This window comes from Alosa pseudoharengus, unplaced genomic scaffold, assembly GCF_046254945.1.
Source record: "Alosa pseudoharengus isolate Yale_2024_CS ecotype anadromous, Long Island Sound unplaced genomic scaffold, YU_APseudo_1.1 YU_APseudo_1.1_scf_12, whole genome shotgun sequence".
Lineage (NCBI taxonomy): Eukaryota > Metazoa > Chordata > Actinopteri > Clupeiformes > Clupeidae > Alosa > Alosa pseudoharengus.
In genome coordinates this window covers 10,873,245-10,896,140 of record NW_027468587.1, presented here as the reverse complement: position 1 = coordinate 10,896,140, position 22,896 = coordinate 10,873,245, and the positions used below count along the sequence as shown (strand labels likewise).

Here is a 22,896-nt window from a genome sequence, read left to right as displayed (position 1 = left end):
TTGGTATGTTACACTATACAAGTATAAGTATAGTATAGTATATATACTCTTTTGATCCTGTGAGGGAAATTTGTTCTCTGCATTTATCCCAATCCGTGAATTAGTGAAACACACATTGAGGTGAAGCACACACTAATCCCAGTGAGCTGCCTGCAACAACAGCGGCACAAAGGTCTTTAAAAATACATATGTTTATGTGTCATATTTTATATTCTTCACTGTTTACCTCTATGAGACTTTTGCATACTAATGGCATTATTAAAACCAAGTTTCATCTAGGGGACTCATGATGATGACATGCTTTAAAGAAAATGAGTCAGGGATGATGTGATTTTAATTGGATGCCATGTTTACTCTCCATATACTGTCCCCTCACGCCCAGTACTTACTTAAGAGAGTAACAGCACAGTGCAGTTTCAGGAGGTGCCTTCTCTACCTCGGTCAATGACACCAGAAGGAGAAATCCACAGTTCTCTGAAACAGACCCAACACAGATCTGTAAGAGTTATGATAGATAGCCTACCAGATTTAGGCCTGATGTATTGAAGTCTGTCACTTTGTATAAGACTGCAAACGTCATCACCGATCTTCCAGGAAAAAAAACTCAGCTGTGCGCCAAACGGTTGGTGAATCAGACTTGTGATCTAAAGGGAGGAGTGTGCCAGTTTTCTTTCTTTGTTCAGAAGACGTCTAGTGTTGACTACAGGATTATGCGTTTGTGTGGGTGTGTGTGTGTGTGTGTGCACGTGCCTGAGTGCAAATAAACCTGCTGCTAGAATGTTAGAACCTGCTGCTAGATGTTAGAACAGATAATCACAGAGGACGTGCTAAGGTGACAGGCCACCACTGCAGCACCGAAAGAAAGCCACAGGTTTCTCTCTAAGCAAATGGCCCTGTTGTTTAATTTTGCTCTGTCTATTACTAGAAAGAAAGAAAAAACTAATAGGCATGTTTGTGCATGTTTGGTTTGGATATGCATACACTCACACAAAGAAACTCTGACTCTCCGGTCCGTCAGCCGTGACACATGCTACTCTGATGAAAAAGCTTACTGTGTCTTTAAATTCAACTTGAGCGCTCTCGGTCAACAGTCCTGTTGACTAGTATTCTTTCTCTCTGCGTTCTCTCTCCACAAGACTTATTTAGACAAGGTTGGAGAGATTTTTGTTCGGAGATACTCAGACGTTCAACAAGGACTCGGTTTCCTAACGGTAGGCTAAATTGTCACACAGTTAATCACTCCCTCAAAAACAGAACTTCCCAGAAGTCTTGAGACGGCTTCCGCACTGAGCGCCATACTCATGGATTGGAGAGGGGGCAGGCAGGACGAAATTCAACTTGAAGCGGACAGCAGCATCCTGACTGGCATTCTGGAGGAAGCTTGCCGTAGGTACAACGTCGCCTGAAAGGATTTTAACTCACTCCGGCGGTGTGACTATCACGGGATAACTTTCAATCCGGCGTCGCAGTGGAAAGCTCCTGGTTTAACCAACGGGACCACTGCCTCCCGCTCGTTTAATTTGACATTTAACTTCGGTACTTTAGCGAGGTATTGAATCTGATCTCTCAACAAAACTTTGTTAAAAAACTTTTTCTGTTCTTTCGGCTTCGCCTGTCTTCACTTCTATTGCAAGAAGAGTTTTAATCCTTCCTTCTTCGTTTTATTATTCTGGATTTATCCCTGGAGTCGTGCAGCTGCTCTACCGCTCATAAAACTGTTATCGCAGGTTATGCATTAAGTAACAGCCTGGTTGTAACTCAAAGCGCGTTTTTAATTGATGTAAATGACAATCTCGTAAATTTTCTTAAGTGGACAATCTGCTGTTGTAGTGTTCTTTATTTTGTATTTTCATCATGGATAAGTATGATGATCTGGGGCTTGAAGCAAGCAAATTTATTGAAGACCTCAACATGTATGAGGCGTCAAAGGACGGTTTGTTTCGAATGAAGAGAGATTCCAGCAACAATCCGGACTTCGAAGAAACCAGGAGAGTGTTCGCCACTAAAATGAATAAAATACACATACAGAAGCAACAGGAGGAATTGGCCCGAAATAATTTGACAGTACGAATGAACGGGGGGCACGTTAGAGCGCCAGACAACATGTTTTATACCAAAGACCGCCCGCCCATCAACAGTTACCGACAGGCAGGAGAGGCGGCAGCCAAGCCTCCCATTCTGTCCGGACCTGTAGCGGCAGCTCCGGTCGGGGGAAGTCCGTATGAGTTCTACGAAGCCCAGAAGCAGCAACCGATCCCTCAGCACGATGTCGCCAGCAGCAGAGCATATGGCCATGGAAATAATTACGATAACAAGGAGCCACATTCTTACCCATACCATACCCCAGCTGCAGTCAGCCCGGGTGCGGCTTCTGCCCCCACACACACCAGCCAGCCCCCCAGTCCGGCGGGATCTTGGGGTTCCTCTCGGGGGTCTCATAGTCCTGGGGCGACCCCCGTGTTCAACCAGCCCCAGCCGCCTCAGCGACAGGCCTCGTCCCCCACCTTCTCCTACAGCCTGCCCTCCGCAGGCTCCCCCAGTGTGGGCCTGAACCGGGCCGGCACGCCCCCAGGCCGCCAGGGTTCACCCTCCTTCTTCCCGCAGGTCAACCAGGATTGGTCCAGAACCGCTGGGTCAGGCAGGCCCGACGTGACCCAGCACTCCCCCACTGGATCCCTCCGCAGAGAGACCGAGGTATATGCCCAGCCCTCTCAGAGTGCCCCTGCCTCGCATGCTCACCCTGGTGCTGCCCCGCGACCTGCCCAGGCAGACCCCCGATCCAACGGGCTCCAGCGCCCGCTCTCCGGGTCATCCCCACTGGGCCTGGCAGCAGTCGACTTGTCCGCAGCCGTGCTCGAGCCGACCCAGCCCAACCCCCCCTCCGGTGCCGCTGCGGGATCTCGAGGTTCCGGCCATGGGCATGGTCCTGCTGAGCAGGGAGCCAAACTGGGGCTCCAGCCCCCGGGAGCGGAGGGCCAGGGGTGCGCGGGCGAGTATGCCCAGTCCGAGGCCCCCAGCCCCCCCAGAGCAGCAGGAGCAGTGCCCCTGCCCTGCCAGACTCTCCATAAACAGCCCGAGCAGAGGCCCTCTGTGGCTGAAATAAAATTAGAAGCGCTCACCGAACGCCTGGAAAAGGAGATGGACGCCCAGCACAAAGCCGACTACTTCGGTAAGCACAACCCTGGCTGTGCCATTGCCCGCCTGCCTGCCTGCTCGCTGCTTTGTGTGTGTGTGTGTGTGTGTGTGTGTGTGTGTGTGTGTGTGTTTTTGCCATGTCACCAGCGGTCAATTGAAATTTCATGGTGCTTAGTCTGTCTACTTTGTGAGAAAAGCTTTTGAACGAGAGGGTTTCATATTTCTATGACCTTCAATATGAGTGTATGGGTTTGTATATGTGTGTGTGTGTGTGTGTGTGTATGTGTGTGTGTTGAGTAGCTTGCTAGATCCACTGATATAACATGGCTTTCCCAGAGTCAGCCGGCGTATTATGGGACTTTCTCTACTCCCCCATCTCCCAGTGGTCTGCAGGCAGACAGACAGGCCGACAGACAGACCTCTCAGGATCTGTTCATCATTGTCTAATTTGTTTCATTTCGTCACACACAAATCTCCAACCCGTCGGCTGCTGAGTGCCACAGTAAATCCTCTCTGGGAGAAACAGATGGGTGCCTGGGAATGCCGTTGGACTCGCTGGGAATCGCAACCAAGGGGATTAAGACCTCATATTCACACAGTCCCCAAGTGCCTCCTCATTCGGTTTGCCTTTAAAAAAAAAAAAAAAAACGACTTGTGGCCACATGGAGCCCAGCTGAGTGAGGAGACTAGCATCTCTGGGGATCACATGCTTGTATTTATATATCAGGTGGGTACAGCAAGTCTAATGGGAAGCACGTGTGGGGCGAACTGACTGACTGGCGCGATAATTTTAGCCCCTGGCGTGGCGCACAGCACATTGACAAGCTCAAGGAGCAGCAGCTCTTAGTCATGCCAGCTCACCCACTCGGCCAATCAGAGCCAGGCCCAGGAGACGCAAGGACACGCGGGCGGGTTTAGTTTGGCCCGTCTCACATGCACTAGGACAGAAAGGAAACATTTAGGAGTTGTTAAAGAGTGTGTGTGTGTGTGTAGGAGAATGTGTGTTTGTGTGTGTGTGAGAGATGGGGGGGGGGGGGGGGCTCGATGTAGTTCCAGTATGTGGATGAAGTGAAAGTTGAGATGTGTAAACACACATCACTCTTCATGTCAAGCAAACACACACACACACACACACATATACACACACACACACACACACACATACACACACAGACACACACACACACACACACAGCGTAGTGGAAGTAGGTGGGGATGCAGTGGAATGCGTTTCATCAGCACAATCTGAAGTGTGAAAAATCCCAATAGCTTCACAGTATGTTTCTCCTGTTAGCTTGGTGTGAGTGTGCTTCATGTGTTTCTCGTTTGGGAGAGAGATAGGAGCTGCCTCTGGCATGGACCTCCCACAGATCAGCCACAGTGAAGAGAGAGAGAGAGGGAGCGAGAGGGAGAGGGAGAAAGAGAGAGAGAGGGAGAGAGAAAGTGTTTCTGTGTGAGTGGATGTAGATGTGCCAGAGGTAACAGATGCTTGTGAATGAGTTAGCAAATGACTGAGTCAATGAGAACTAAATGTAGATATCAATGAGTGAGTGAGTGAGAGAGTGAATGAGTGAATTTGGATGTTCCTGATTGGAAGCTCAAAAGTGGGTGAGTGAGTGATTGAATGAATGTATATTCCAATGAGTAAGTGATTGAGTGAAATAAATGTGAAAGTGTTTTTATTTCATTACAATGTAGATAGCAGTGAATGAGTGAGTGAGCGAACGTCTAATTATAAATGGGTAGGTGTTACAGGCACACCGGGTGGACAGGATGATGACCTGAGGGAATGACTTCAACTCTCTGGCGGTTGCTAAGTTGTTCTCTGCCTCCTCGTAAAAAGAACGCCCTCACGGAATGTCAAGGTTGACTGTCAGGACATGTGGGTTTGAGGAAGTCTGGACGCTTCTGGCATTTATATCTGTCATATAATAACACGTACATGATACAGTACCTTTGCCCATCTGCTTTGTCTTCAACATAGGGGTGTGTATAAACCATGAACACCATTTAAAACAATAACTACAGCATTTTGAATTTGTTTGCATAGTCCACATACTCCTCTAAGGGTTCATAAGGTGGCTCATGAACCTAGAGGGTCCTGTGTTACTGTATGCTAGTTTTACTGAAATCATGTGTCATGATGACTGTGTTACCAGAAGCCCAATCCATTGGCTGACTGTGTTACCAGAAGCCAGTGTCATTGGATGTCTGTGTTGCAAGAGGCCTGTGTCATTGGCTGTCTGTGTTACCAGAAACCAGTGCCATTGGCTGACTGTTACAAAAAAGCCAGTGCCATTGGTGTTCCTGGAGGCCAGTGTCATTGATCGCACATGTCACTACTAGCACTGTGTCACTGGTAGCTTGTATTATTTGCAGCCTGTATGCCTGGTAACCTGTACCACTGGCAATGCGATGGGAGCAATGATCGGAGAGGCTTTTGAGAATGCTCAGAGTAGAAGAGGGCCACACCAACTCAGTTCCTTCAGCAGCACTCTGCTCCATGCTCAGAGTGGAAGAGGGCTTCAGCAGCACTCTGCTCCATGCTCAGAGTGGAAGAGGGCTTCAGCAGCACTCTGCTCCATGCTCAGAGTGGAAGAGGGCTTCAGCAGCACTCTGCTCCATGCTCAGAGTGGAAGAGGGCTTCAGCAGCACTCTGCTCCATGCTCAGAGTGGAAGCTGCATGATAGATAGATAGATAGATACTTTATTGATCCCCAGGGGAAATTCAAGAAGAATTCCACAATCAATTAAATTGTCTTGCCACGATCTGTGGAGCTTACAGACAACATTGTGTGAGAGGGACTGATGTGAGTCATGGTGTCCTGTGTGTAGACTAGACTGTTTAAAACCCTTGGGTACATCAATCAGCCGCAGAGTGAGTGTGTTTCATTCAACTTCTGAATGGCTGTATTCACCTCCACCTGGTCAGTCTTCACTGATGGTCACCAACACAGTATTTGGACAAGAAATGGACTATATCTGCCCCTAAGGTCCATTCCTGAGGCAGAACCACTCAGTCATCGCCTGAGCCAAGCTCCATCACGCCAACTGAAAACGGTTGAGTGAATGTGAGTGAATGAGGCTGTGGCCTTCAGCATGGCCTAAGTATTTAACACTGCCTCACTCTGGCACGCCACTAAAAAGGCCTCTCGCTGCTCTGCGGGGAGAGTGGTGAATGCAGTAGCGCGATGTGCTTCATCAATGCCATCCTGGGCCGCCTCCTCCTCCTCCTTCTCATCTTCACAGTCCGTTTAGTAAAATAGGTTCCAGGTCAAGGCAGGCAGCGCTTTCATACTCCCTACCCAGCAGTGTGGTCTTTTATGTGCTGGAATTTAGTGAAGTGATGGCACAGCCAAGATGTCCAGGCATCTTCCTGAAAAGACACTTTAAAAATAGAAAGTAAGAAAAAATATTTTTGCATCTGACTGACGTTTTGTTCAAAGAATTTAAAACTGAGACGGAATCTCAGGAGCGTGTTTGCAAGGCCGACAGGAAGTGATGCGTCTTTCATGAGAGTCTTTTAAGAGACTTGCCTGAGGCTGGGATTGGTTGGCCTGCTGCGTTCCTATAGGTCGAGGGGCTACCCTGGGAAAATGAATATAGAGCCAAAAGAACTGTGCCAGGGGAACGTGGAGGAATGTCTGGAAAAATGGAGTTCTCGCAGGGCCGAGAGAGCCAGGGCATGATTTAGAAAGGGGGTGCCTGGCCATAGAGACAGCCAGCGCTGGGGAAGCAGAGGCAACCCATGCCCAACACGTGCACACACACAAACACACTCACGGACACACACACAGACACACACACACAGACACACACACACACACACACACACGTACACCATGCACAACCCTTTTGTTATAGGGGATACAGCCAGCCAGGAGGAGATAGATAGATAGATAGATAGATAGATAGATAGATAGATAGATACTTTATTGATCCCCAAGGGGAAATTCATGAGATGTGTGTGTGTGTGTGTAGGTGTGTGTTGATGGGGTTGTGATAGAAATATACAAACAGACAGATTTCTGATGGTCAGTGCTATTGGATGCTGTGTTGTGGGAGTGTTTGATATTACGTGGATGCTCTGTTCAGACTCTGTCTCCTCTTTCTCTCTCTGAGACAGACCATTGCTCCCTAACAGACCAGCAGATGACATAAGGGTCTTTGATTTCCCTCTCTTTCCATTAGACCATAAGCGCCCACGCTTTAGTGACACTTTAGGCCAATGGGACCTGGATAGGTGGGGGACAAGGCAAGCAAATCACTAATCAAGGAAAAAGCAACCAGAGCCCTAGTATGTTTCTCTTTCCAAGTACATAAGTGCCATAAGTAGCAGATAAATACCGGTATGTATATATATATAACCAATCCATAATCAAAATGTTTTTTTTATTTTTTTATTATTTAAAGGTGCTCTAAGCGATCCCACACGTTTTTTAGGCTAAAACATTTTATGTCACTTACTACAAACATCACCTAACCAACGCTAGCTGTCTGTGTTCTGAATACACTGTAAAAAAACGCGATCTCTGTGGACAGCCCAGGCTCCAAGAACAGCAACAAAAACAACCTGGGCAAACCTAGCCAATAAAAACATAACAAACTGTTCCAGCAAATCACAGACGAGATGCGCGTTTAGGAGAGTTTCAATTGCACGGGAGCAGCACGGGAGGGAGGGGGAGGAAGTAGCGAGCTAGCTCTCTGTTTTGTTTGAAAGTCAACAGAAGTGACGTTACCCAGCATCGCTTAGAGCACCTTTAATCAAGTCCTGAATCTGCTTTTAAAAATCTATCTGGGGAATAAAAACTTGTTCAGTGCAGTACTAAAGCAGAAGAGAGGGAGTAAGGGAGAGAGTCTAGGAGTGTGTGGTGTTATGGTTTACCATATGGTTTACCCTCCTGTATTTAAGAGAGTTCAGCCCATATCTCTTATTTTAACTGCTGTGGTGGTACATTTTGGGATGCGTGGGGTGGGGAGAGGAGGTTAGATCACAGGCCAGGGCATCATAACGATAGCTCTTTACTGGCCTCCTGCCTGGCCCCTGGTACACTGGGCACTAGTCAAATAGCAGGCCAGTCTTCATGGGCAACTTTGTCATTGAATACCAAACCAAGAGAGATAATAGGTAGGACAAGGACAAGAAATAAATAAGTAATACAAGCACCATCCGCATGATGCATGCACGACCCATCACCAGTTTATGAAACTTTATAAGACTTCTTAAGCCTTCGGAGTGGCATCTTATACTGATGACACTCTTCATTCAGTGAACTTTCAGTCAATTGATAGCAAACTGCTCCTTATATTACTTGAGATAACTCATAGAAATGATTTAGACAGGGTGACATAAGGTCTTGATATACACAGCAGTAATACGAGGGCAAAGCAGTGTATTGCTTGGATGTTGACTTTAATTCTGTAGTAGGCTAGATACCAAGCGGTTCTTCAGATTCAGTGTGGGCCTGTGGTGTGTTCTAAAATAGGGTGCTGTGGAATGCTAGGCTAGTGTTAGGGTTCTATGGGCTTCTGTGAGTGGCAGAGCCTCTCCACAGGGACTTCATTATCATGAAAAGCCACCAATTTGCTTTTAGACACACATGTGTGTTTGGGACACATAGTACCCTCAAGTGGCCTCTTGTCTGTGTGTGTGTTTGTGTGTGTGTGTGTGTGTGTGTGTGTGTGTGTGTGTGTGTGTGTGTGTGTGTGTGTGTGTGTGTGTGTGTGTGTGTGTGTGTGTGTGTGTACAGTGTGTGTGTGTGTGCGTGCACTAGGCTCAGTGAGTTAAGATGGGAATCCAGTGGAATAAAGATGCCTGATAGGGACTGAGAGGAAGGAAGGCAGACTAGAGAGCACACACACACACACACACACACACACACACACACACACACACACACACACACACACACACACACACACACACACACACACAGTGCCAGGGTCCCTTAGGAGCTGGTTCCAGGTAAGCAAAGTAACAGCGGTCCTGTAAAATGTATAGAGCTATTGATCTACTTTCCCAGCAAACACAGAAGCTAAATTTATCAGAGGAGCCCATCAGGTCAAAGGCAGGAGCTCAGCTCAGCTGCCCCCAGTCCTCCTGGGACTGAGCATGTTTGTGGGAATGGTGAGGTCATCACTACGGTAACACAAAGTGCAAACAGTCACAAAGACCTAGTTTCTCTCCAAATTCATGGCTCAGATTGTCAGCCATTAACTGTACTGTGATTGACCTGGATGAAAAGTTTTTGATAAAGGAACAAAAATGAGTAAGTACTATATAACTAGATGTATCCCATTTCCCCCAGAACATGTTTTTGAGACCTGTTTTTGACACAAATAAGCCCCTCAGGGTCTAGTTTGAATCCACAAAGCACATTACGTAAGACTACCGTGCTGTGGCTGTGACCTCACAGTGACAACAAGCTTTAATACCAATATTTGGTCATTTATTGACAACGACAAGTGGCAATGCAGAAATCGGTTGAGTAATGAGGAACGAGATGGATGTTGACTTAAAGTGAGACTTGTTGTCTATGATTTTTAGGAGTTTCATGGAAATGGTGTTACTTTAAAGGAATTGATGTACTGAAAGCTTCCTCTTCTGTGCGCTGACACACTGGTGTTGCGGGTAGTGTGGTGTTGCTTGGCATTAAATTAGTAAGATGTTTTTGCCCAGTGATTAAATTAGCATTAGTTTGTGCGGGATGGTATTGCTGCATTGTATAGCGCATTGCGTGCGTATCACACAAATTAGAGTGTCTGTTTCCTTCTGACCCTCAGTGGGCTGATGTGTTATCACAGATGCCATGAGCCCACTGCAGACATTTCCTGTAGTCAGGAGATATCTGGGAGATTCCTGTATGCAGGAAGTGAGTGGTCATTCCAAAGATGGCCAGTAATTTACCGTCTAATCTCCTCTGGGCTAGCTGTCGGGGTCAGTCTCTGCTGGAGTATTATTACAGTATAGTATCTGTGTTTCGGACAGTGGCTAACATAAGCAGAGGAAACTGGCATCTTCAGGCATGCATGCAGACTTGACCAGGCCAGTGCACACACACTGCAGCAACAGGACCTCATGCATCACCTCATCTCATCTCTGCCTCTCCGTTGGGGGCGTGGTGGAGCTGTGCTAGTGGTGATGTCAGAGAGACGGTCAGTCTGGGTTCCAACTCAAAACATTTCGAGTCCTTGGTCACTGTGGATAAAAGAGTCTGCTAAATCCCACTCGCTCTACTTCACATCTGCCTGAGCCTCTCCTCTCTTCTCACCTGGACGTTACTTTAGCTCAAAGTGTTGATGAGTAAATGGAAAAGCTCTTTCAGCATCTGTAGGTGAGGTCAAAAACAGAGGCACACAGGTTAACCTGTAGTCCACTCATGTCCACACCTGCAGCTGGAGGACCACTTTAGGACAAGTGCTTCTCTAAAGCACGGGGCCAGCCCCTGCCAATGCTGCTGAACACAGCTGATCTCTATCAAGGGAGTTTTTTTGGAGTGGAGAGAGAGAGAGAGAGAGAGAGAGAGAGAGAGGGAGGGGTCAAATCAGATGTCAAATATGTTTCTCTTCTTGATATTTTTGATTTTGTTGTTATGTGTACACAATATTGTAGCTTTTACAGTCATGCCAATAAAGCTTATTGAATTTGAATTTAGGAAAGTGTGACTGTGTTTCTCTGTGGAGAGAGGGAGAGAGAGAAAAAGGGAAAGAGAGAGAAGTGGAGAGAGAAAGCTCAGTTGCTGTGGGCAGAGGCTGGCTAGTTGGCTCGGTTTCTGAGAGAAAGAGAGAGAAAGAAAGATGGTGTAGAGAGACCAAGACTGTGCCTCTGGCCGATGGAGTGAGGGAGAGAGACATGAAGAGAGAAAGGGAAGTAGAGAAAGAGAGAGAGAGAGAGAGAGCACAGCAGTAGTGGGCAGAGGCTGGCGGTCGGCCTGTCTGGCTGGAGTGGTGTGGTGTGGTGTGGTGTGGGCAGCCTGATGTTTGCTGGATGCCAGAGGAAACAGAGGCTCCTTTGTGTACGTCGCTGCCACCACCTCTGCCCCCCCCCCCCCATCCCACCCTGCAGGAGCTCAAGCCCTCCTGCCCCCTGCTCCCAGACCCAGGGGTGAGGTGTGTGTGTGTGTGTGGGGGGGGTGCTCTTGCCTCCCTCTCTCTCTTTCTCTCTCTCTCTTTCTTTCTCTCTCTTTCTTTTTTCTCTCTCTCTCTTCCTGGTCTTTTCCAACGCTCTGGCGTCTCCAAAGATCAGCACATAGAGAGCTGGCCTACAGGATCCCTCACAAAGCGTCTTTTGTGTGTGTGGTCTGTGCTTACCGCCCAGGCCCAGGGCTGTGTAGACGTCGTACACGATAACGCGACTCGATGGAGGCAGCCGAGACGAACCACTTCTCAGCCCAGACGAGTTAATAAATAACTTCTGAAGAATCATCTTTGTACCTTCGTGTCTTCTGACTGACTCATCCTTACACCCCTGGAGTCTTGATGGTAGTAAATCTGTGTTTATAGATTCTTTCGTGAGTTGTGTACTTGATGAACTTTTAGAGCAGCTCGTTTTGTTCAGGTGGAGCTGGAGCACAGTGGTGTGTTAGTGTCCTTACTACGTATGGGTCATAGAGCCAGTGAGGATGCAGGTTCAAACCCCACCTGAGATCCAGCCTCCACATATGTCCTTGTCATGTCAACTGTCCTGTCTCAGAAATGCCTAACACAAACCCAAAATAAACACAACCTATAGAGTTCCCTAAGGTCATTTGGAAAGGTGAGGAATGTGATGTTAAAGGTGCTCTAAGCGATGCTGGGCAACGTCACTTCTGTTGACTTTCAAACAAAAACAGAGAGCTACAGTAGCTCGCTACTTCCTCCCCGTCCCTCCCGTGCTGCTCCCGTGCAATTGAAACTCTCCTAAACGCGCATCTCGTCTGTGATTTGCTGGAACAGTTTGTTATGTTTTCATGGGCTAGGTTTGCCCAGGTTGTTTTTGTTGCCGTTCATGGAGCCTGGGCTGTCCACAGAGATTGCGTTTTTTTTACAGTGTATTCAGGACACAGCCAGCTAGCGGTTGGTTAGGTGCTGTTTGCAGTAAGTGACATAAAATGTTTTAGCCTAAAAAAGGCGTGGAATCGCTTAGAGCACCTTTAATAACAAGTTAAATCAGTTGATGGTAGAATTTACAGCACAGGAGGTTTTAAAGTTAGTGTGCACTGCCAGTTTGGCAGTTGTCAGTTGTCTGCCAGTTTGGTTGGTGTCTGCTTGATCACACTTCGCCCTTTCTACCGACAGAGAACCGGTTTCGATACTGTTTTGTACCATTCAACATTTGAAACCAGTTTGGAACGTGGCACTTTGGTTCAAAGCTGGAACCAAAAAATAGTTGGGTTACACTTTACTTGACAATATCAACATAAGAGTGACATGACACTGTCATGAACGTGTCATAAACAAGTCATAAACGTTTATGACATAACGCTTCTGTCATTAAGTGTCATTCTGTTTTTGTCATAACAAGTTAGGGTTAGAGTTAGGGTTAGGGTTCATGTGTATCTTATGTCGATACTGTCAAGTAAAGTGTTACCAATAGTTGTTTTTTGTGGTTGTTTGGGCGTGTCAGAATGCTAAAAGCTGGAGTCTTTCCTCCATATCAACTGTTGCCATGAGTAAACAAAACTAGTCAACTAGCACTACACTGCAGACGTTAACCAGCATTTTACACACTTCATTTCTACCGTTTTTACGGGACAACTGTCATATCATCTTCCTGTTCATGCATCTCATTAACTTTTGTTTATGCATGCAACACCCTCTGTTGATGACGCATCCTTGGTTCTGTTCAAAACTGGTGGAATGGGGGGTGCTGTGGCGCAGCAGGCTACAGCGCCCGTACCATATACGGGTCCTTGTGCCCACAGGGACCCAGGTTCGAATCCGACCTGCGGTCATATTCCGATCCCACCCCATCTCTCTCTCCCGCTTGCTTCCTGTCACTTTCCACTGTCCTGTCCAAATAAAAGGCAAAAAGCCAAAAAAGAAATATTTCAACAAAAAAAAACTGGTGGAATGCGGGCTGGTTCACTAGACAGCACCTGGCTTCAAGGAATTCTGAACCGAACCGAATGCGTTCTCTGGTCTTGGACGAGTAGGTGAAGGCCTCTGCTCTTGTCCATATGTGTGTGTTGTGTCCATGTGTGTGTTTGTCATTACATGAGTGAAGAGTATGACTGTGTCAAGCCTGTGTGTGTGTGTGTATGTGTGTGGGGGGGGGGGGCTAAAGACCACTGGCTGTGCCCACTAGACAGAAACCTCAGGGGAGGGGTTGAGGCGGCAGACATAATGGAAGTGACAGAGGGAGAGAGAGAGAGATCAAAACCGAGAGAGAGAGGGGGAAATAAGCTCGGACAGGGCTGGGTCTGCTGTAATTGAATAACGGCTGTCTCGTATCCCGTGAGGACCGACAACGAAGTGTGTGTGTGTGTATGTGAGTGTGTGTGTGTGTGTGTGTGTGTTGGGTTAAAACAGCGGCCTGGCTGATCACCAGCTGGGTCCACACTCCACTGGTCTGCCTCTTTTTTTTTTCTGGTTGTCTCTTTACTTCCTGACACCCCCTCTGTGTCTTCCTGTTGATGTGAATAGGCTAGGCATGGTGTGTGTGTGTGTGTGTGTGTGTGTGTAGTGGGGGGTGTTCTGGTGGCACGTTCGGTGGGAACCCTTGGCAGTTTGATTGCACTGTCTGTGGGACCGTCTCCTCAGTCCCTGTGCCAAACCAAACACGCAAATTGGATTAGATTTCCTTCCCTGACCAGACAAGCTGGGGGCAGGCGGCTCTGGACTGTTATGCACGCACACACACACATTGACACTCTCATGAGCACAGACATTCTCTCTCACACACACACACACACACGGACACTCATGAGCACAGACGTTCTTTCTCTCTCTCTCACACACACACACACACACACACACACACACACACACACACACACACACACACACACACACACACACACATGCATGAAAACTAGATTTGCTGAGTGTGTTGGAATGTCGGCACCCAAACATCTCTTCCTTTCCAGGCCGTTTCTGTTTGCCCATGTACTCATAATAGAGGGCTAGAGAGAGAGGGTGCAGACCCCCTAAGTTCCTGTGTTTCTTCTTACGTTGGTGATCTCTCTCTTTTTCTCTCTCTCTCTCTCTTTCACACACACACACACACACACACACACACATTCTCCGTTCCTCTTAGGTCATAACTATGAATAAGAACAAAACACACACAGATTTCTCTCATTGTAATCGGTCCCTTTAGCTGTCTTGTGTTTGCAGGCCTAATTTAGGTTATCTGACTTGAGTGTTGCCACACACACATAGATTAGGAATCTATTTGTGTTAGGAATCTATTTGAATTTGGACTTTGGACCAACTCTTTTATTAGTGCTGTGTTGTGCTGTGTTGTGTTGTGCTGTGCTGTGCTGTGCTGTGCTGTGTGTGTTGTGTTGTGTGTGGTGTGTTGCTGTACTGTGCTGTGCTGTGCTGTGCTGTGCTATGTGTGTTGTGCATTTGTGGGTATTGTATTGTAATTGTGTGCATATGTGTGTGTTTTAGGTAACTGCGTAAAGTGCAGTAAGGCGGTGTATGGAGCGAGCCAAGCGTGCCAGGCTATGGGGAGCCTCTACCATGACAGCTGCTTCACCTGTAGTGCCTGCAGTAAGTCACCACATACACACACACACACACACACACACACACACACACACATATATACACACACACACACACACACACACACACACATATACCTCACACACACACACACACACACACACACACACATCCTCTTACACTGAAATGACTCATATTACACACATAAAGACAGTACACTCAAACTCAAAGCACGTCTCCTGGCACTTACATGATCACATTTCTAATTTTTATACTTTACATAAAACACGTTGACATGCCCTGATGACAGAGTCACACACACACACCTACTCCCAACACACACACTCCTACTCCCAACACACACACACACACACACTCCTACTCCCAACACACACACTCCTACTCCCAACACACACACACCTACTCCCAACACGCCCACTATACTCCCAACACACTCACACCTACTCTCAACACACACACACCTACTCCCAACTAGTGTTAATTTCGTCAGACAAGACGAGAGGAAATATGTTTGTCAACGACCTTTTTTTTCATGACTAAGACGAGACGATGACGAGACGGCAGTAATGTCCTGAAACACTGACTAAGACTATCTTAAGATGCATTATTGTTGACGAAAAAAGACAAGACTAAAATGTTTTGCATGAAATAAAAACTAAGATAAAATCTCTCTTCATTTTCGTCTACAAAATGAGAAGACAGAATATCTAGCTGTTAAGTTTTCAAAATATTCCGAATGAGTTCATACGCAACAGCTTTCCTGTAGGCTAGTCTACGTGCTGTTGCTGCAACCCTGTGGCTGCAACACGAAACTACATGGAACAAGAACACGAGATTTCTGCCAGAGTTAGCAAGCTAACTACCTCAGCTTTATGCCACAATGCTACATACCCAGAAGTTGAAGCTTCTCTCATACAAATTAACATCCCCCAGAATGTCCATACGAAAATGTTCATCATGTAATGTCAACTATTTAACTAGTTAGACTGATGATGCAAAGTTTGCTAGCAAGTAAGCTAATATGGAAAGTTCGCTAGCAAGTTAGCTATGGCTAAGATGGGGAATGTGTTGTGTTTGGGCGCATATCGCCATCTAGCGAGGCGGAGTAAAACATTAATACTTTGGTCTACGACAGTGTTTCTCAAACTTTTTCAGTTTCAGGACCGCTTAACTAACCCTAGCTAAAAAAAAAAAAAGATTAGACCTACTTCAACAGTAGCCTGTAATTAATCTACACAATAGGCCTACTCACTGAACCACCTTGCTTATTGTCTTTGCACTTTGCTTATTGTGTGGATCATAAATCATACTGTATGATTTAAACTGGCATATCTTACATAGACAGTGTTGCAGAACTGTTTTTACATACAAGTTGGTTCAATATTGCAAACAACTCATTATATTTTACCACGTCTGCTCGCGGACCACTTGGGATAGCTTGCGGACCACCAGTGATTCCCGGACCACACTTTGAGAAACACTGGTCTACGAATATGACAGTGGTCCAGTCAAATCTTTTACTGTCTATGGTCAAATCCCAGCCGAGCTATAACTGTAGCTCGACTTACCTGTGCATGTAAACATACTGACTGACAAAAAATCAGAATGAGTAATTATAACAGACGAGTAGCCCTGTGGACACACAATATTGTTGGAAAATTGAGATGTGTGAAACACTATTTGACTCAAATGGTAATCAGAAATAATTTGTTATAAAAAAAAAGACTAAAATGTGTTGACTAAAACTGACTAAGACTAAGATACCTTTAGTTTTCTTTTGACTAAAACTAGACTAAAATGACGAGATTTTAAGTCGACTAAAACTTGACTAACAAAAATGATATTTGAATGACTAAATATGACAAAGACTAAAAAGGACATTTCGTCACAAGACTAAGACTAAATTAAAAATAGGTGACAAAATTAACACTAACACACACACACACCTACTCTCAACACACACACACCTACTCCCAACACACACACTCCTACTCTCAACACACACACACCTACTCCCAACACACACGCTCCTACTCTCAACACACACACACCTACTTCCAACACACACACACCTACTCCCAACACACACACTCCTACTCTCAACACACACACACCTACTCCCAACACACACGCTCCTACTCTCAACACACACACACCTACTTCCAACACACACACACCTACTCCCAACACACACACTCCTACTCTCAACACACACACACCTACTCCCAACACACACGCTCCTACTCTCAACACACACACTCCTACTCCCAACACACACACTCCTACTCCCAACACACACACTCCTACTCCCAACACACACACTCCTACTCTCAACACACACACACACACTCCTACTCTCAACACACACACACCTACTCCCAACACACACACTCCTACTCCCAACACACACACACACGCTCCTACTCCCAAAACACACGCTCCTACTCCCAACACACACACTCCTACTCCCAACACACACACTCCTACTCCCAACACACACACACACGCTCCTACTCCCAACACACACGCTCCTACTCCCAACACACACACTCCTACTCCCAACACACACACTCCTACTCCCAACACACACACTCCTACTCCCAACACACACACACACACCTACTCCCAACACACACGCTCCTACTCCCAACACACACACCCCTACTCCCAACACACACACTCCTACTCCCAACACACACACACACACCTACTCCCAACACACACGCTCCTACTCCCAACACACACACACCTACTCCCAACACACACGCTCCTACTCCCAACACACACGCTCCTACTCCCAACACACACACACCTACTCCCAACACACACGCTCCTACTCCCAACACACACGCTCCTACTCCCAACACACACACACCTACTCCCAACACACACGCTCCTACTCCCAACACACACACACCTACTCCCAACACACACGCTCCTACTCCCAACACACCAGAGGAGGCTCCTTCATTGAGGAAAGGGAGGAACACCCTCCCTAAAATTTCAGAGAAAAATAAAAAATATATAAAGTGAATTACTAATCTGATAAATTACTGTTAATATTACTATTTTTAACACTTTGAATGAACAAAATCGTTCCCCTAGGTCAAAATGCCAACAGCACCCCCTATCGCAATTGAAAATTACTGTATGGAGGAGCTTCCTCCTCAAGCCCCTCATTGAAGTCCATTATAAACGCCTCGGACCCCAGCGGCTCTTGAATCACGTCGTTTTCAATGGCCAAGGGAGGAAGCTCCTCCGTACAGTAATTTTCAATTGCGATAGGGGGTGCTGTTTTTAGCGGCAACGGTTCAAGAATGTTATCTGCAGTCAAACTACGAATCTTATGTTGAACGGAAAGCTTGTTTTTTGCTCGTAAAATAAACAGTACAATGGAATCAGAGGACAATCTCAAATCTTTTATACATTCAAAGACACTGATAATGTTTATCAAAGCAGGAAGACCAGCTCCAAAAATTCATATTCCAAAACATTATGGTAAGTGTAGGCTACTGAATGCTACATAGTCAGACAAATAGGCTACTCATGGCTAACTGGTAACGTTAGCACAGAAAACAATCAGCCATAGCCTACTGCTGGCCTGTCACATACGTGGACAGTTCACTTGGTGATAAAACATTTTTGGATAGTTATGCGTCGTTATAATCATCCAAGTTATGCCTTAACTAAACAATTGTTAAATAAGGTTCTTGTTGTTATGTTCTTGTTTTCACCGTTCTAAATGTATCTTTGGATGGTAACATTGTTAATGAATGTTTCAGACCATGATGCATTCCTTTAATGACGTCTTCAATAACATTTGCCTTTCGAGTATGCTTTCATAAATTCCCACTTAGCTATTACAACCTGTCTTTAAATTATAGCGATTTGGCTTTAAAACAATAGCATGTTACAAATAACCACATTTAAGGTCTATTTTTAATGGTAAATAGTTACATGGTTTTATAAAACAAGTGTCTATTTTTATTATTATAGACTTTTCTGCCAATGTATTACACTGAGCAAAACCCCCCTCCCCCCGAGAATGTCAGAACAGCATTTATTGCACAACATTGCCAGTTAAAATGCTACATAGTACATACTGCTGCTATAAATGTGTCTGGGTAGGCGGCCTACATACTCTATTGTTCACATATGCCACCAACACCATCACAACCTCACATTTGCCACTAACGCCAATCAAGCAGACATTCCTTCCTCCGTTATTTTTTTAACCACCAGCCGCCACTGCAACACACACACACCTACTCCCAACACACACGCTCCTACTCTCAACACACACACACCTACTCCCAACACACACACTCCTACTCCCAACACACACGCTCCTACTCCCAACACACACACTCCTACTCCCAACACACACACTCCTACTCCCAACACACACACTCCTACTCCCAACACACACACTCCTACTCCCAACACACACGCTCCTACTCCCAACACACACACTCCTACTCCCAACACACACACTCCTACTCCCAACACACACACTCCTACTCCTAACACACACGCTCCTACTCCCAACACACACACTCCTACTCCCAACACACACACTCCTACTCCCAACACACACACTCCTACTCCCAACACACACGCTCCTACTCTCAACACACACGCTCCTACTCTCAACACACACGCTCCTACTCTCAACACACACATTCCTACTCCCAACACACACACACCTACTCTCAACACACACACACCTACTCCCAACACACACACACCTACTCTCAACACACACATTCCTACTCCCAACACACACACACCTACTCTCAACACACACACACCTACTCTCAACACACACACTCCTACTCCCAACACACACACACTCCTACTTTCAACACACACACTCCTACTCCCAACACACACACACACACACCTACTCTCAATACACACACTCCTACTCCCAACACACACACTCCTACTCTCAACACACACACTCCTACTCCCAACACACACACACACACCTACTTTCAACACACACACTCCTACTCCCAACACACACACACACACCTACTCCCAACACACACACACCTACTTTCAACACACACACTCCTACTCCCAACACACACACACCTACTCTCAACACACACACACCTACTCCCAACACACACACTCCTACTCTCAACACACACACACACACACCTACTCCCAACACACACACACCTACTCTCAACACACACACACCTACTCTCAACACACACACTCTTACTCCCAACACACACACACACCTACTCCCAACACACACAATCCTACTCCCAACACACACAATCCTACTCCCAACACACATACTCCTAGTCTCAACATGCCCACTATACTCCCAACACACACACACACACACACACACACACCTACAATACTCTCAACACACACACTCCTACTCTCAACATGCCCACTATACTCCCAACACACACACACCTACTCCCAACACACACACTCCTACTCCCAACACACACACACCTACTCCCAACACACACACTCCTACTCCCAACACACACACTCCTACTCTCAACACACACAATCCTACTCCCAACACACACACTCCTACTCTCAACACACACACCCATTATACTCCCAACACACACACACACCTACTCCCAACACACACACACACCTACTCTCAACACACACACCCCTACTCTCAACACACACACTCCTACTCTCAACACACACACCCCTACTCCCAACACACACACCCCTACTCTCAACACGCCCACTATAGTCCCAACACACACACACCTTACTCTCGACACTGACTTAAACAAAGTGTCTGTCTGAGTTCATGCTAAATTGTATAAATGTGAGTTCCTTATTTAAGCACACCTTTGACCCCTCAGCTTGAACACAGACGTGTGGTATTCAGTTTGGCTGTTTGTGCAGTGAAGAGTCTATTTTTTGTTTATTTATTTTTTCTTGCTGGCTGACTGCATTCCTGCGTTTATGTATGTGTGTGTGTGTGTGGTCCTACCGCAGATGAAATTATGCCCAGTCCAGGGAAAACTGATGCAGGTCAGAGCCTGGTCTAAGTTTAACTTGTGTGTGTACGTGTGTGTGTGTGTCTGTGTAGGTTGAGTGTTGGGGGGATGTGTGTGTGTGGGGGGGGGGGGGGGGGGTCAGGGGTGTGAGCTATACCTCTCTGGTGATGCCTTGTTAGGTTAAAAGAACACGCTAACTATTTGGGAAATTAGCTTATTTGCCACATGCACACACACACACACACACACACACACACACACACACACACCATTCTCCTGGATGTCTGGACAGCCGGTCTGAGTATAGCTAGTGTGGTGTGTAAGAGGACGGCTGAGCTGAGCTCCACTTGGCCCAGACCTTTAGCCTCATCCATCATTCACCTTAATAGTTTCTAATCAGTGGGGTGTGTGTGTGTGTGTGTGTGTGTGTGTGTGTGTGTGTGTGTGTGTGTGTGTGTGTGTGTGTGTGTGTGTGTGTGTGTGTGTGTAAACGAGCGTGAACACTAAAGAGCCATTGCACCTGTCTTTGTGTATTTACCAGAAATGAGATACTGGCCTGTGTGTCTATGAGACTGTGGAGATAGTAAAGGAATTCAGGCTGCATACCTCCAGCTCAGAGAGGCCGTGCTCCAGGGCCCCTGGCCCAGCAGAGTGAGCCTCAACTGGGCAGAAATGCTGTGAGGGGGGGGGGAGGGGGGGTTAGGGGTCACACCACTACCACACGCAGACTGGCCGTTAGGACTGTTATATCAGCTGGGTTGGGGAGGGGAGGGTGGGGTGCAAGCAGAGAAGGTGCTCAGTATGCTCTCATGCACCCATGCGCACCACACATGCACACACACACACATGCACACACACACACATGCACACACACACATGCACATACACACACACACACACACACACACACACACATATATATGCATGTGTGTGTGTGTGTGTGTGGGGGGGGGGGGGGTATAGGTGAAAGAGAGCAGAGTGTGCGTGTGTGTGTGTATGTGTGTGGGGGGGTATAGGTGAAAGAGAGCAGAGTGTTTATGTCTGTGTGTGTGTGTGTGTGTGTGTGTGTGTGTGTGTGTGTGCATGTGTGTGCGTGTGTGTGTGTGTGTGTGTGTGTGTGTGTGAGAGAGAGAGAGAGAGAGAAAGAGAGCCTTTGTGTGTATGAGATCTTGTCTCCACTCCCCCATCTGAAAGACCCAGGCGCTGAGAAAACAACCCCCAGGGAGAGCTGCCTCACGGGGGCCTCCAGGAGCACCAGGGCCCCTCTGGGAGGGCAGGAGTGGGCTGGAGTGGGCAGGAGTGGGCTGGAGTGGGCTGGAGGCACTCTAGAGGCACTCTGGAAATAACCTGCTGCTGAGCCTCCAGAGCCCCTTAAAAGGAGCAGGACCGTAGGGAGAGCTTCAAAAGAGAAAAAGCAAAGCAAAGCAAAGCAAAGCAAAACAAAGCAGAGAAAAGCAGAGCTAGTATCCATCAGATTATACAGATAATCCAGTAGGCCAGACTTGTTTTATTTTTCTTCCTCAAATGCTGGCGAGTGCCTTAGAGCCCTCGACAGGAAGTGGCAGCAGGATGCAGTGGACACACTACCGCCGTGGTGTTTCATTGGCTATCGCATGGCATGACCTGACGAAGGCTGTGTAGGCGCATCTTATCCCTCACAAAGGTGCCCTGTTCCAGCACAGAGGGCATGGCTGTGCCAACCAGGTGTGTCAATCTGCCACAGTCCTCCCAGAGGAGATTTCACCACAGAGTCGGGTGTGTGTCAGCCTGCAGGAGAACCCACAGAGCTGGGCTGTTTTGCCAGCGCTAGAGAAGGCCAACACACACTCTGGAACCACAGAGGTGTCCGGAACGTTCCGAGTGTTCTGAATACCTGCTCTCAGGCCCCTGGCTACGAGAGAGAGAGAGGGAGAGAGAGAGAGAGGGTGTTGTTCTCCGATCCGCTGGGGAGAACAGGGAACAGAGTGCTCACTGTGGTCAAACCCCTCAGAGGCTCCACGCTCCCTCTCCACCAATCACTGCTCTCTTCCCGAAGCGCTCAAGGATTGGTTGTCTGTCATGGTTACATATGAAATGACTAAGTGCTTTT

At 47.0% G+C, this 22,896-nt stretch overlaps 1 protein-coding gene across 1 annotated transcript in view; it reads left to right on the top strand.

The window, feature by feature from the left end:
• The first annotated feature begins 1,132 nt into the window (after positions 1-1,132).
• limd1a (LIM domains containing 1a) overlaps positions 1,133-22,896 on the top strand; it is a 43,331-nt gene continuing 21,567 nt past the window's right edge. Inside the window, exons 1-2 of the mRNA XM_076280143.1 lie at positions 1,133-3,169; positions 14,731-14,832. Of these exons, the coding sequence (XP_076136258.1) occupies positions 1,855-3,169; positions 14,731-14,832 (1,417 nt within the window). The 5' untranslated portion in view covers positions 1,133-1,854. The remainder of the gene's footprint in view (positions 3,170-14,730; positions 14,833-22,896) is intronic.